This window comes from Myxocyprinus asiaticus, chromosome 30 (genome assembly GCF_019703515.2).
Source record: "Myxocyprinus asiaticus isolate MX2 ecotype Aquarium Trade chromosome 30, UBuf_Myxa_2, whole genome shotgun sequence".
NCBI lineage: Eukaryota > Metazoa > Chordata > Actinopteri > Cypriniformes > Catostomidae > Myxocyprinus > Myxocyprinus asiaticus.
The window spans coordinates 34,063,703-34,078,042 of record NC_059373.1 but is presented as its reverse complement, the minus strand read 5'-3'; the positions used below and the strand labels follow the sequence as shown (position 1 = coordinate 34,078,042).

Genomic DNA, 14,340 nt, shown 5'->3' with positions numbered 1-14,340 from the left:
CATGTGAACAGTTTGAAGTCTGCAGGGAACGGCCAATCAGGGTCAACACCTGAGGCACAAATTCCACCATTTTGCTCTGTGAATTTTCATGACAGTCATGATCTGAGATTTCCAAATCCAATGGCATGGACAGCTCTCCACATTGACAAGCTAAAGGCAGACACACAAAACCACCTTTCCACTCTACTATCCTCTCTTCAAACCAACCCTGTGCTTATTCAGTTAGTTCAAGTACAATCAGCCCTTTTCAATTGCAAATCAGGCTGGTACAGCCGTGCCCGAGACAAACAAAGCTCCAACAAAAAAAGCAACTCTTACTGTATTGAAAGAGAGGGGGCAAAACAGTTTAAGAAAAAGGACATATGTAGCTAAATTACAAGGGCCTTGAGGATATGCAAATGTTATGGACCTCCCACAAGTATTACCTTAGGTGTGTTCGACTTCATGCAGTGCTGCGCAGACCAATCAGTGCTGGACTTGAAGCAGTGCATGTCGGTTAGGAACCGTACTTGAACCGGTGCCACCGCCGCGCCACCATTACGTATGCCATTAAAGTACCGCGAGAGCGATTCGAGAGCAGCCGGCTGGCTCACTCACTGCAGTTGCTCCAGAGCAGCTGCATAAGCTCTGAATGACGACACAGCTCATTCACGATTGGCTAGACTCACAACGTGACAACGGTTACACGTGTTTCATGAGCTGCGTTCGCATTTGCATACTTCACATACTACTCTTACTACTATGTCTGTCTATGGCAGAAATAAGAATAGTGTGGTAGTATGCAGTTACCATGGTGTTTAATCTGACACTTTCAGTTCGTTGAAAACTCTCACAACTCCATGTTTTTATAACCGTACATCATGTCTATATCATGCTATATTATGTTTGTCATAGTAATATTATGTTTATTCATAAAAAATAAATGATAAAATATACTGAATCGTTTATTGATATATTAAAATAATAAAGGCTTTTATTGGACTTTCTTCTTATACAAACAACAGGCACTGTATTAAGCAGCACATAATGTTTTCAAATGAACAATGTTTCTTGTTATGTTATGTAAAATTCAAGCATCTGTCAATCTGAATCAAATTTAATCTGCAAACATCGCGTGATCTTCCGTGACTGGTGTAGGTTAAGCAGACAATGAGAAGCGCAACTGTCCATCTTACCGATTCTTTTCAACTCCTCCCTCGACCGCAACTGGCAAATCTCGCCGATCGGCAAATCGAAATGCAATTCAAGTCAAACACACCTCTTCTCTTCTTATTTTATGCAAACCATGCTGCTCAGATAAGCTCTGTGTAGAAGAAACACAGGGAAGATTGGCCTGCGTGTCAATGCCCCTTTTCTACTAGAGGTTATAAAGTATTCTTCTCAGAGTACAATTTCAATTGACCCACCATTAATAATCCTGGAGGATTAATTAACATGGCAGCTCTTGATGCTCGAATACAACCGCTGAATTCAAACGCCTTTTTAAATGGTCCTCACAGAAAGAGAGTGATGCACACCAGATTTACCTTGCTCTCCGGTCAAACCTTGAGATCCAAGTTGTCTTGAAATGGCCACACCACACCCGATGCCATTTAAACAGAGTTAAACAGAGTTTTAAGTGATTTGTTTGGTTTGTAAAACAGGTTTCTAACTTGTACTGTCCTGTTTAATGTTTGGAATTTTGTATTGCACTGTTAATTAGCGAGTCTCACACAACCTATCAAGGACATGTCCAAGTCATAAATCACCCCAAAATTTTGCACAAAGAAAATTAAGACCATTTTTAGGACTTTTCATAGTTATATGACAATTAAGTAAATTTTCATCCAAACTATCATTTCTGTAATATGGGAGGACATTTTTTTTTATTATTATTTCCATAAAAATGTCTCCAGATGTTTTACGTCTGAATTTTTTATTTATTTTTTCATACAAAAAATAATCTAATTCTCAATGATGATTCTCATTACTGTAATAGAGTACTAGTAATTTATTAGTCTAGTAAAAAATAAATAAATAAATAAATAAATAAAGGCAGTGCAACAACTACTATTTACACATTTTATAATTGAAATAAAACAATGGCATTATTGTTTTGCATTACAGTAATGACCCCAATGAGAACAGTGGGAAATGCTTAATTGTCCAGAAAATAATGTCACAATGCAAAATTAGTACTATAGCAAGAAAATATGCTTGACTATTTTCAGGCAAAATATAATTTCATTTTTTTTCCCTCTCTTTTAATGGTGGGGTGCTGTGACCCAGACACACTTCTGTCAGGTTTTATGAGATTCACCCTGAATACTATTGGCACCTTATGATTAATTGCTTGGTTTGTATTTTTCCTCAGTTGTCATTTTGGATATAAGTGTCTGCTAAATGAATAAATGCAAATGTAAATGTGTAAATTACATGCATTACATAAACTTGTTGCATCTTTTAGACAAGGACTAACCTGTAATATCAAGTATAAGTGTGTATGCTGTATTTACACTGTGTAACAAATGTAGTATTTGTCCTTAGCTGTGAAATAATGTCTTGCACTTTATCTTGACTTCTGTTTTGAATAAGTTCCGAGTTCATAACTGAAGCCTGTTAAAGGTTTGATCAGGTACTTTAAGGTTTTTATTGGCTTTTCTAGTCATTTGTTTTGTCTTTACCCTCTCCCTCGGACCACCCACCCTGCTGTCCATCACTCTTCTCTCCAGCTGTGGCCTGCCCATGGCCCATTTGTGTTACTTTGTTTCTTTGTGGCTGAGGTCAGAAACACTCCCAACCCCCTTCTCCTTCTCTCTCCCTTTGCCTTTCTCACTCTCTTACTCTCTCTTTCTAATAACTCCAACAAAAGCTCAAGCTGGCCTTTGTGCATGATGCAGGTGTCCAGGGCCATGAAAGGACTCTGGCTCAGACTGGGAGAGCTGAGGGGTCCATTCACCCAAACACCCACCTGTAGCACAGCCTGACCCAGATGAGTCACTCTTACAAGCTTAAAAATGCTTCCTGACAGACAGATGGTCACATTACGGATGCTTGTGTGTGTGGAATTTGCTCATTAAGCTGGCAGGGACGATTTGGCAAGGCTTCTACCTTCTGTCAAGTTGAGTGACCAAAATGATCAGGTCACAAATGGTACTAAAGTATCACATCTTTACTCTTGTTTCTAAAGATTTTTTGTTTACATTGACAATTAAATTGCTGGAACTTACCAAGTCACTGTACTGCTGGCAGCAAGTAGCATTTCTTCAGTCCCATTGGCAGTTGTCCCTATCGCATCATATTGCATTGTCAAAAGGCTGAACTGTGCTCAACTTTGTTGCATTACCAATGGTCTTGGTTGCTCACAACTCCTCAAATTGTAAACTCTCATCGAGAAAGAATGACTTTCATTCGCTTTATCACTGCAAATCTCCCAGTACATTTACATCAGTACTTCCACATTGAGACCCTTTTTGTTTAGCTACACTACCTTAGTTCACGCTTACAAATGTTTACATAGCATTTATCTGATGCAATTACCCAAGGTCAGGATATTTCCAGAGGGGATTTTCTTACTCAAGCTGTCCAATTATCGGAGACTGCAACAGGAGTCCCCCATGCAGGGGGTCAAAGCTTTAAAACCCTGCATGTTTGTGATCTTGACTAGTCTCAGTAGAGTGCAGAGGCTGGTTAAAGGGGGAAGGGGTAACACAATTTTAATGAAAGGAGATGTAAGACTTTAGTTTCAGCACTGCATCATTGCAATTTTGACTTTTTTATTCTCCAAAAGTCTTTCTCTTGTCAAAAGTCCATAATGTGATTTTGTCCTGGCCTTATCAAGCATAATGAGTTCATGTCATTTCAAAAGATAAAAAAGTTTGTCTTTGTAATTTTTCCACAACATATACAACCTGGTCATGCTACAAAACCTATATTTTTTCTAAAAGATTTACCCGTGTATTATGCAAATCACAGCAGTTTCCTGAAATAAACATTAGACATTACAACAACAATTTTTATTGACTTTAACTCAAATCATGAGTAAGATGTCAAATTTTCATTACATGAATACTTTCACCTTTTTCTCACACAATGCTATCTTATGATATCAGAATTGTAACTATTGTGCATGATTTGTATCACTTTAACATTTGCGTTTCATAACCAACTACATTTACAAGCTTTGAGCATGATCAAGTAACTCAACTGATAGAGCGTTGCAGTACCATATTCATGTCATTTTCAGCTGATCAGACTAAAAATATAATAACTTGCTCTGCTTCCTAATCGACTTTCCTTTTCAGCTGATACCACTTTCCTCTTGTTTTTTAATGCATCCCCTCCAACCACCTGTTATTTAGTGTGTACTTTTCACCATCCAATCAATCCCGATGGATAAAATCAAGTTCTGCCCTACATTTGTCCTGTTGAATGTCCTGCTTCTCTCAGAAATACATCCGCTACCTATGCATTCTCCACCCAGCATTTACCTTCAAATTGCAGTCTGCTGGAGTTATCTCAGAGCTGTGCTCAAAGGGAGCCTGATCATTCTCTACCGTCGATGTTGAATATGTTACTGAAACAACAGTTTGCCTTGCAATTTGACATTTTTCAAAATAAAAAATGTATGTCTAATTACAGACAGTCAAATTGAATTTGCTTTATCAATAATAACCGATGGCGTATTTCCCTCTGAAAAGTTGTGCTTCAAGGAGAGGCTGATTTATGCTGTAATTTATTTCAATTTCATCTTTTAACATGAATATGGATTTTATGCGTAGCTCATAAATCAATCTCGATTTAGTCACTTAAATTCGCTCTGCTGCCGTTCAGCAAACATCAACCTGAATTAGCTGGTCTGCTCAGCCTCACTGCACAATTAGTTCTATCAAGAGTGAAAGCTTTAATCAATGGCTGGCTTATCATTCACTGAGCCCTATGGCTACGGCTCAGATGGCATCCTTGAACACATACGAGCAGTTGTAAGCTTCGGATTATCAGGCCTGTGCAGTGTCACTGTGGCAACTTTTGATAAGACAAAAATACACACTGGCTAAGGTGCAATGCGCTGCAAACAGAAACCTGGTTGCAAAGATCCTCTGGATGTGACTGAAATGGGTGTGTGCGTGTGTGTTGCTGGCTCTGTCGCAGCAGTACCTGGGAGCCCCACAGCAAGCTGTCTCATTGATTCAGTTGGGCTTTAATGTCACTCACAACAGAGTCTGAGCAGCCCTAGAGACCACAGCAAACTCAAAGCAACAAAGGGGGAGAGAAAATGACATTGTGTTCCTCGAAAACAGCAGTTCTCTCTGCTGTGACAATGAACGATGGGGTAGAACAGAAAAAGTCAACTGCACAGCTGAAAATTCAGATATCCATTTCTTTACAATTACAGTCTGTTATTGATCACTAGTTTAAAACATTTTTTAAATGGTGTTATCTTAAAACATGATATCTCTGCAGTTAACAAACGCCTCCAAGACCAAGACTGAATTTAAAAGGGTTTTTTTTTTTTTTTAAATCAGCCTTTAAAAAAAAATTTTTTTTTATTATTTACCCAAAACTAACCATTCTCTCTCTTAAAGGCTGCCCTCTAAAATCCACCCATTAGAGTCAAAATTAAGACATTGCGGTTTACTGAGCCAATACTAGTAGAATAATTCCATCTACATGCCTTTTAATTAAAGTGATAGTTCACCCAAAAATTAAAATTCTCTCATAATTTACTCATCCACATGCCATCCCAGATGTGTATGACTTTCTTTCTTCTGCAGAACATAAATGAAGAATATTTCAGCTCTGTAGGTCCTCACAATGCAAGTGAATGGTGACCTTGGAAGGTCCAAAAATGACAAAGGAGGCATAAAAGTAATCCTTTAGACTCTAGTGGTTAAATCCATATCTTCTGAAGCAATATGATAGGTGTGGATGAGAAACAGATCAATATTTAAGTCCTTTTTTTTCCCTATCAATATCCACCTTTGACCAACCCTAACCAGTAGGTGGCTGAATGTGAAAGTGCAGATTTACAGTAAAAAAAAAAAAACTTTCCTCATCCACACCTTTCCTTTCCAATCAAACCAGATCAAAAACAGATCAGAAACATCACTGAAACTTGCAAACCAGAGTTCCTGAAAGCCGTTTTGTAGACAAAGCTTGGCCCTTACCTTTGTTATTTACATTACATGACTAAATTGTCTGATATGAATATATTGTTATAGCTATTCCATTATTATGAAATGATCAGGAAACAAGCCTTGGCAAAAATGCAACAGCTGCAAAAGAACAGCTTATGTTTCACTTTTCTTTTGCCAATCTTCTCTTACGGTATCCGGTATTGCTTCCAAATAAAAATAAAATAATTCCTCTCCTGTAATTATGTTTCCTCTTGCAATGTATTATTGATCGAACATGCCAGTGTGCTGCCAACACCATTAAATGTGCTCCATTTTAATATTGGGGGCCATGTAATGTGCTACATGATATCTGGGCAACACCAGACTGCAATTAAATTACTCATATTTAATATATTGATACATTGTCATGCCAGTTTATGCAATTCATGGACTGGTTGGAGGCTTTGATCTACACTTTGATCTGGTACAGCAAATCTACTGCATGTGTTCTTAGGCTTGTGATATGACAAATTTGGTTATATATATATATATATATACACACACACACACACACACACAGTTGTGCTCAAAAGTTTGCATACCCTTGGAGAATTGGTAATATATGTACCATTTTTAAAGAAAACATGAGTGAGCAGGCAAAACACATTTCTTTTATTTCTTATGGGATTCATATTCAACTGTAGGTTATAACAGAATGGCAAAATCATAAAACAAAACATGGCAACAAAGAAAAAAATGAAATGACCCCTGTTCAAAAGTCTGCATACCCTTAGTTCTTAATACTGTGTATTGCCCCCTTTAGCATCAATGACAGCGTGCAGTCTTTTGTAATAGATGTCTATGAGGCCCCAAATTCTTGCAAGTGGTATAGCTGCCCATTCGTCTTGGCAAAATGCCTCCAGGTCATGCAAAGTCTTTGGTCGTCTTGCATGAACCGCACGTTTGAGATCTCCCCAGAGTGGCTCGATAATATTAAGGTCAGCAGACTGTGATGGCCACTCCAGAACCTTCACCTTTTTCTGCTGTAACCACTGGAGGGTCAACTTGGCCTTGTACTTAAGGTCATTGTCGTGCTGGAAAGTCCAAGAGCATCCCATGCGCAGCTTTCGTGCAGAAGAATGCAAATTATCTGCCAGTATTTTCTGATAACATGCCTGACACCCCCAAAATATCAGTGAGCCACCATCATGCTTCACAGTGGGGATGGTATTCTTTTCACTATAGGCCTTGTTGACCCCTCTCCAAACATAGCGCTTATGGTTGTGACCATAAAGCTCTATTTTTGGTCTCGTCACTCCAAATTACAGTGTGCCAGAAGCTGTGAGGCGTGTCAAGGTGTTGTCAGGTATATTGTAACCGGGCTTTATTGTGGCATTGGCGCAGTAAAGGCTTCTTTCTGGCAACTCGACCATGCAGCTCATTTTTGTTCAAGTATCGTCATATTGTGCTCCTTGAAACAACCACACCATCTTTTTCCAGAGCAGCCTGTATTTCTCCTGAGGTTACCTGTGGGTTTTTCTATGTATCCTGAACAATTCTTCTGGCAGTTGTGGCTGAAATCTTTCTTGGTCTACCTGACCTTGGCTTGATATCAAGAGATCCCCAAATTTTCCACTTCTTAATAAGTGATTGAACAGTACTGACTGGCATTTTCAAGGCTTTGGATATCTTTTTATATCCTTTTCCATCTTTATAAAGTTCCATTACCTTGTTACACAGGTCTTTTGACAGTTCTTTTCTGCTCCCCAAGGCTCAGTATCTAGCCTGCTCAATGCATCCACGTGAGAGCTAACAAACTCATTGACAATTTATACACAGACACTAATTGCATTTAAAAAGCCACAGGGGTGGGAAATTAACCTTTAATTGCCATTTAAACCTGTGTGTGTCATCTTGTGTGTCTGTAACAAGGCCAAACACTCAAGGGTATGTAAACTTTTGATCAGGGTCATTTGGGTGATTTCCGTTATCATTATGATTTAAAAAGGAGCCAAACAACTATGTGATAATAAATGGCTTCATATGATCACTATCCTTAAATAAAAGACAGTTTTTTTTGCATGATCAGTCATATTTTCAAAATCAATGCCAAAATTTCACAATTTCTGCCAGGGTATGCAAACTTTTGAGCACAACTGTATATATGTACACACAAACAGACACATACAGGCATCTTTGTGACTCTAAAAATAAGAGAAGCCGTTGCAAAAAATATTTGTAGGCTAACGCCTTGCATTATGCGCTTACAGATTGCTGAATAAATGGTACACTGTTGTAAACATGCGCCAGAAATGCTGTCTTCATCTGTCAATTGTTTTGTTCCCTTGCTAGGGTAGTAGGGTTATTCCACTATCACCCGTGATGATGATAAATGTGAATATTCCGTTTGGTGTGACAAACCGATTTTGTGAATCGATTACGCAGTTCTACTAGATTCCTGTCATTGTTTCAAGATCTGATTGTGACTCATTTCTAGAGATTCATTTCACGTTAGTCCAATTACCAGAAGTGACTTATAGTATAACACATTACTGGATTCTTACTTTTTAAACAGTTCTCCTGCAATAGCTTTAACAAAGGGCTTAAAGACAAAGACATTAAGGCATAGTTTTCTATACAGCTGTTCATTGGGGGCTTTCAGACATCCAAGCCATTACAGTATGATTTTCTGTAAAGCTGCTTTAAAATATGTGTATTGTGAAAAGCTCTGATACAACTAAAAATTACTTGACTAAACTTATATGGGTAGTTGACATAAAATGTCTAGCATGTCCTGCATAGTGACTAATATTTTTTTTCTAATTCTTGTATACAGTAATTATTTTTTATACATGCTATTATAGAGTCCATTGTCCATGCTATTTGGGTCGCTTACAAATAAGGCTTTCCAGGGAGATAAAAATAAGCAATCTTGTAAAAATCTAATTTAAAACATGTCAAGTTCGTAGAAATGTAATCATTGTTTCCAATTAGATTTCATACATTTTTGAAAAACATTTAGAGCATTTTTACAAAATAAATAAAATAAATTTAATTTAATGATTTTACAAATGCCATGCGTGTAAGCCACTGCACCTGCAGCTGTATGGCTGTATGCACTGTGCGTACTACGAGCGCTCCAACTTAGTTGAGAAACATTTTCTCTCAGAATATTTCATCAATCATGAAGTGTGTCCCGAATTTCTGTTGGCTGTTTAAAAGAACTAGCGATGCCCAATTTGCGTATGAATAATACTTCTGAGTCAGTTCTTTTCAGTTAATTGGCTTGCAAAACAGTCTAAATCAAATCGTGATTCAGTCCAGTTCATTCAGACCGCTCTCTCTTGGAATAATTTGATATGGTTTCCCACAGAGTAAAACAGAATTGGGATATTTACGAACACAGAGAACAAACAGTGCTGGATACAGTGGAAATAATACCAACAATCAACTGAAAAAAAAAAAGCCAGGCTGTCTTTTTGAGAGGTAACTTTGAGAAACAAGTGCTGTGTCATGTGAACAAATACTGTTAAATCCAAATGTGTTTTTGCGACCGCTCGCGCTGTTTTTCAATCGTTTTCCATGTAAACATTCGCTAGATATATGTCTTTTGACAACTGTCACATTTCACTGTTTTTTAGCATCTCTCATTGGAGCATTTTAGATGCCATGTCAAGTTAAAAAGAACTTCTTCAACTGATAAAAATGCATCTAGCGACATCTGCGTTCTCTTTATTCGTTGTGGTACATTTTGCTTTTTAGCAGGATAACTTGTTTGTTCTGAACAGTTACTGGAAGAAATGCGTTATCCAAAAGTTACATGAATGCCATTCGTACTCGAGAAAATACTAAAAATGCTTCTCTTAAAGTCACCAGAAATTAATGCTTTGGTGTTTTGTTTGCAAAAAAAAAAAAAAATAATAAAAAAAAATAAATCACGGGGGAGCATGCCCCCCGACCCCCCCCAGAGAAGTTGTATTAAGCAGATTTCTGTGCGTACCCTCAGATGAAATCCCACAGGTGCCCATGGTGTAACCAAGTAAAAATTACTTTCCTTGCACTTTGAATACATGAGTGTAGCCAACTTCATCATTAGCACACTTTTCAAGCTATATGTTTTATATATATATATATATATATATATATATATATATATATATATATATATATTATAAATTATATATACACACATACACACAGTACTGTGCAAAAGCTTTAGGCACATAAGATGTTTCACAAAAGCATTTGTCTTAAGATGGTTAGTTATATCTTCGGCTTTAGTGTGTCAATTGGAAATATAAATGTCAGACTCCCAAACATTACTTTTGCAAATAGAAAAGATTAGAATTGAAGAACAGGGAGCCCTGCAACAAATGTCATGGCCCCCACAAAGCCCCCCACTGAACATTGTGTCAGTCTGAGATTACATAAAAGACAGAAGCAATCGAGACAGCCTAAATAGATAGAAGAACTGTGGCGAATTCTCCAAGAAGCTTAGAACATCCTATCTGCCAACAACCAAGAAAAACTGTGTCCAGGTGTACCTAGGAGAATTGGGGCTGTTTTAAAGGCAAAGGTGGTCACACCAAATATTGATTTAGTTTTTTTTTTTTTTTTTTATGTTTACTGGACTTTGTATGATGTTAATTGATAAATGAAAACTATTTATGTCATTATTTTTGAAGATATCCTCACTATGCAACATTTTTCACAAGTGCCTAAAACCTTTGATCAGTACTGTATATATATTTGTACAAACATCATCAAACAGGAAAAGTCATCAAAAAGTTACACCACATGACCTCAACAAAAAATTGCAAAATATCGGTCTTGAGGGTCTAAAGGGGTCCTCTCTGTTTTTTTTTTTTTTTTTGTTTGTTTTTTTTATGATTCTTTAAAACAATTTAACAGATCTGGACAAAACTAGCATCATGTCACTGACGCCTTTGTCAACTACCCATATAAAAAAAAGGGTATAAAGCTTAAAGACAAACTGGCAACTAAGTGATTTAAGCAAAAAATAATACAATGGAGGTTAAAAAGTTAATTAAAAAGTAAATAAAACAAAGACAAAGAGTTCTCATTCAACAATTAAAGTTTTTTTTAAACCTCCCACTGCTATTATGTGGGTTACAAGCCATATTGGACTAATTGGACAATTCTAAATTCAAAAAAAAAATGTAACAATTAGTAAAACTTTGTTTAAATTTGTTAGAAATAGGTCTACGCTACAGGAAAGAAGAAGAAGAAGAAAAAAAAAAAGATCGCGTGCTTAATTCTCCACGACAAACACAAACATTTCCAGAGAGCCAGATAAGTATCTTACAAGGGACGCAGTGATAATTCTCACAACTACACAAAACTGCTTAAAAAACAGAACGTGTATCTGTTAACTGTCTTGTATGTCTCAAGGCTGGCAGAAAATTCTACTTCATCCCCTCTTCACATTACATCGATGTTAACTGAATGGGTCATTCTGAAACTAAATAACTCTAAAATAGTATTCTGTTCGTGCCTCCGCAAGGAGGATCATTTTGAGACGGTCCCTAATGGACGGCAGTCCTTTTAAAGTTACCGCTGAGCTTGCTGTTGGGTGTGATAGGCTGCTCGAAGAAAGAAGCTTTGCCTTGTGTTCAGATGAGCCCGTGGTGCTGCTGGAGAGTTCACTCATCGTCTGCTAGCTCCAGCCAAAACGGACCACGAACCCCTTTTCCTTTTTTTACATTTTATTTATTTCATCCCACCATCGGATACATCTTTCAGAAAACAAGATGTAACGCACCAGCGAGCATTAACATCAACATCACACGAGTAAGCCGTCACGTTTTAAAGAGCCGGGATGAACATCAGATGGCTGTTTTACTGATGGAAGTTATTGTGGCGAATGGATTTTAACTATGGTATACCGATGTGATTTTTTACTTGCCTTTTACCCTCGGTGATGGATTCCTGGTTTGGGGAATATCGGTAATTCCAAGATTCTAATAGGAATCGGCAGCGATCGAAGAGGGAATTCTGCACAGCAAAGCAAACTGCAGGGGATTTAAATCGCTTTGCTCCAGGAAAAGAAGAGAGGCAGGAAGAAAATTAATGTGGCGATTCTCTCCGTAACAACAAATCATTTTGGATTGCAGAATGAGCAAGGAAAGACCTAAGAGGAATATCATACAAAAGAAATACGTGAGTATTGATCGTTTATATCTGGGCGATCTTAAGTTTGTTCGTTGGTCTGCTCATGTGGCGATGTAAATGTCTAAACTTTGATCGCGGATGGCTCTTGTTGTCTTTCGGCTGCGTTTTAAAACATAGCGTAAATACAAATAATTGGTAAGGATTTTAGGTGTAGTTCCATTTACATCCATTTTTGCCCCGGTACCTCCATTCAGATGTTTCTATTTTGCACGACAGATGTTAGTTCCCACAGCTCGATGAAATCGGGGACATTGTAACGCTGGATGTGTTTTGTTTGTCCTGTTGTTGGTGAACTCAAACTCTGCTGTTACAACATATTTGTGACCAGAATGGCTTTGTTTGCTCTTCAGTGCTTTCCGTCTCAAAGCCGTGAGGACAGCCATATCGCCCTTTCCTTTATTCCGGCATTTCATTTCCCCAAACTGAAAAGCCGACCGTGAAACTGCAGGAATATGGGTAGTAAATGCAACTATCCAAACTATCTTGGCATATTGGGGTTTGTGTATGTTGAATGTAACTAGTACTTCTTGAGGCGTACGGCAAGTGTGATCACTTTAATGTTTCCGACACAACTGTGTAAAGCAAGCATTTCCCCTGCACTTGACGACTGAAAAGACTTTATATGTTGACCGTCTTCATTTTAAGTACAATTGTTGGATAATAGGAGGTCGTGCTGCAGAACTGTGGATATTACTGTGCCTGAATATCAACACAGTCTGCCTTTACTCACCATTTCGAAAATGATTTGCGAGTTTTGTTGTTTAAGCAGACAAAAAAGCCCGAATGCTAGTCGTTCGAGGTATTTGAGACAGATAATGTCATTTAAAATAGGTATCCAGTCGCATTGCAGAGGTTCTCAAGTAAAGGAAAGCGACCATTTTACCATCTTGAGGCCGATGGGTTAGTGAACCGGTGAACTTAACGGAGATGGGGGAGGACTAGAGATGGTGCAGTCTCTCTCTCTCTCTCTCTCTGAAACTTTTCTGGCCGGTGATTTACACTACTCAAGAGTGGAATTAAGCAAGACTAGCATAACAAAAGCCAGAGTCTCCTCAGAGACAACTCGACCAAACCTCGTCAAAGAAAGGACTGACTCTTAACTCGACTTTGCCAGGCTCTTTACCTGTAGTTGACGTGGGCTTCTGTCGTCGTAGTTTGGAAAACTGCTGTTATGTCCTTCAGCTCGCATAATCTTGTTTTAGTTTCTTCTCAGACGAAGCTAGAGCGGAGAAATAATTTCCCGCCGCTGGCACGTGAAAGAGACCCAATCTGTCTGCTGCGTGAGTAGGCTCGTCACGTGCCCCTATATTGAGCTTTTTTCCCCTCCAGGAGCCACATTTGAGTGGAAAACGACGTTCGAATGCTTGTCTTGCTATTAAAATCAATTGTTTGATTCAATTTTATTCAGTTTTTTTTTTAACTGCCCCCTAGTCATGAGCAACAGGTTAGGAGTGAAACGCGCGTTGCGAGGGCATGTGATGACGCAACACGGGGACAGTTTCCACGCGCATTATCGGTAGTTCTCGAGCTCCGAGACATGTTGTTGCTTTCCATAAAAGTGCTGGGAAGTGTCTGTCTCGCTGTACTTTTGTTCTACAGTAGCTAGAATGCAACGTCTCATTGCGTCACAGTAGCCCATAAAGGTGTGTCACAATTACTTTGATGTGGCGAGTTGTAATTCCTGAGAAGACCGGTTCAGTTTAATTAAACACAGTGACTTAAACTGTTTAAGTCACTGTATTACTAAAGAAAGTAATAAAAACATAAGCCTCTAGCATATATATTTGATTTAGTGTGGTACCAGTCATGGATTTCATTACATTGCCATTATTATTTATTTATTTATTGTGTTTTTGCACTCTTCTACAGATGTCCTGCTAAATGCGTTATTATAGAATTGCAAAGTACTCACAAAGCTAAGCAAATATTGACCATGTGGTTTTGTTTATGACCGATGATGCTTCTTTTAAACAAACTTTTTAATATATAAAATGTTCCCATAGTAATGGAAAACCCCAAAAATATCATGGAACATTAAAATTGACCAGAAAAT

General features: G+C 38.0%; 1 protein-coding gene across 1 annotated transcript in view; it reads left to right on the top strand.

Annotated features, from left to right (window-relative positions):
- The first annotated feature begins 11,696 nt into the window (after nucleotides 1-11,696).
- jarid2b (jumonji, AT rich interactive domain 2b) overlaps nucleotides 11,697-14,340 on the top strand; it is a 154,239-nt gene continuing 151,595 nt past the window's right edge. Inside the window, exon 1 of the mRNA XM_051663517.1 lies at nucleotides 11,697-12,275. Coding sequence (XP_051519477.1) covers nucleotides 12,231-12,275 — 45 coding nt within the window. The 5' untranslated portion in view covers nucleotides 11,697-12,230. The remainder of the gene's footprint in view (nucleotides 12,276-14,340) is intronic.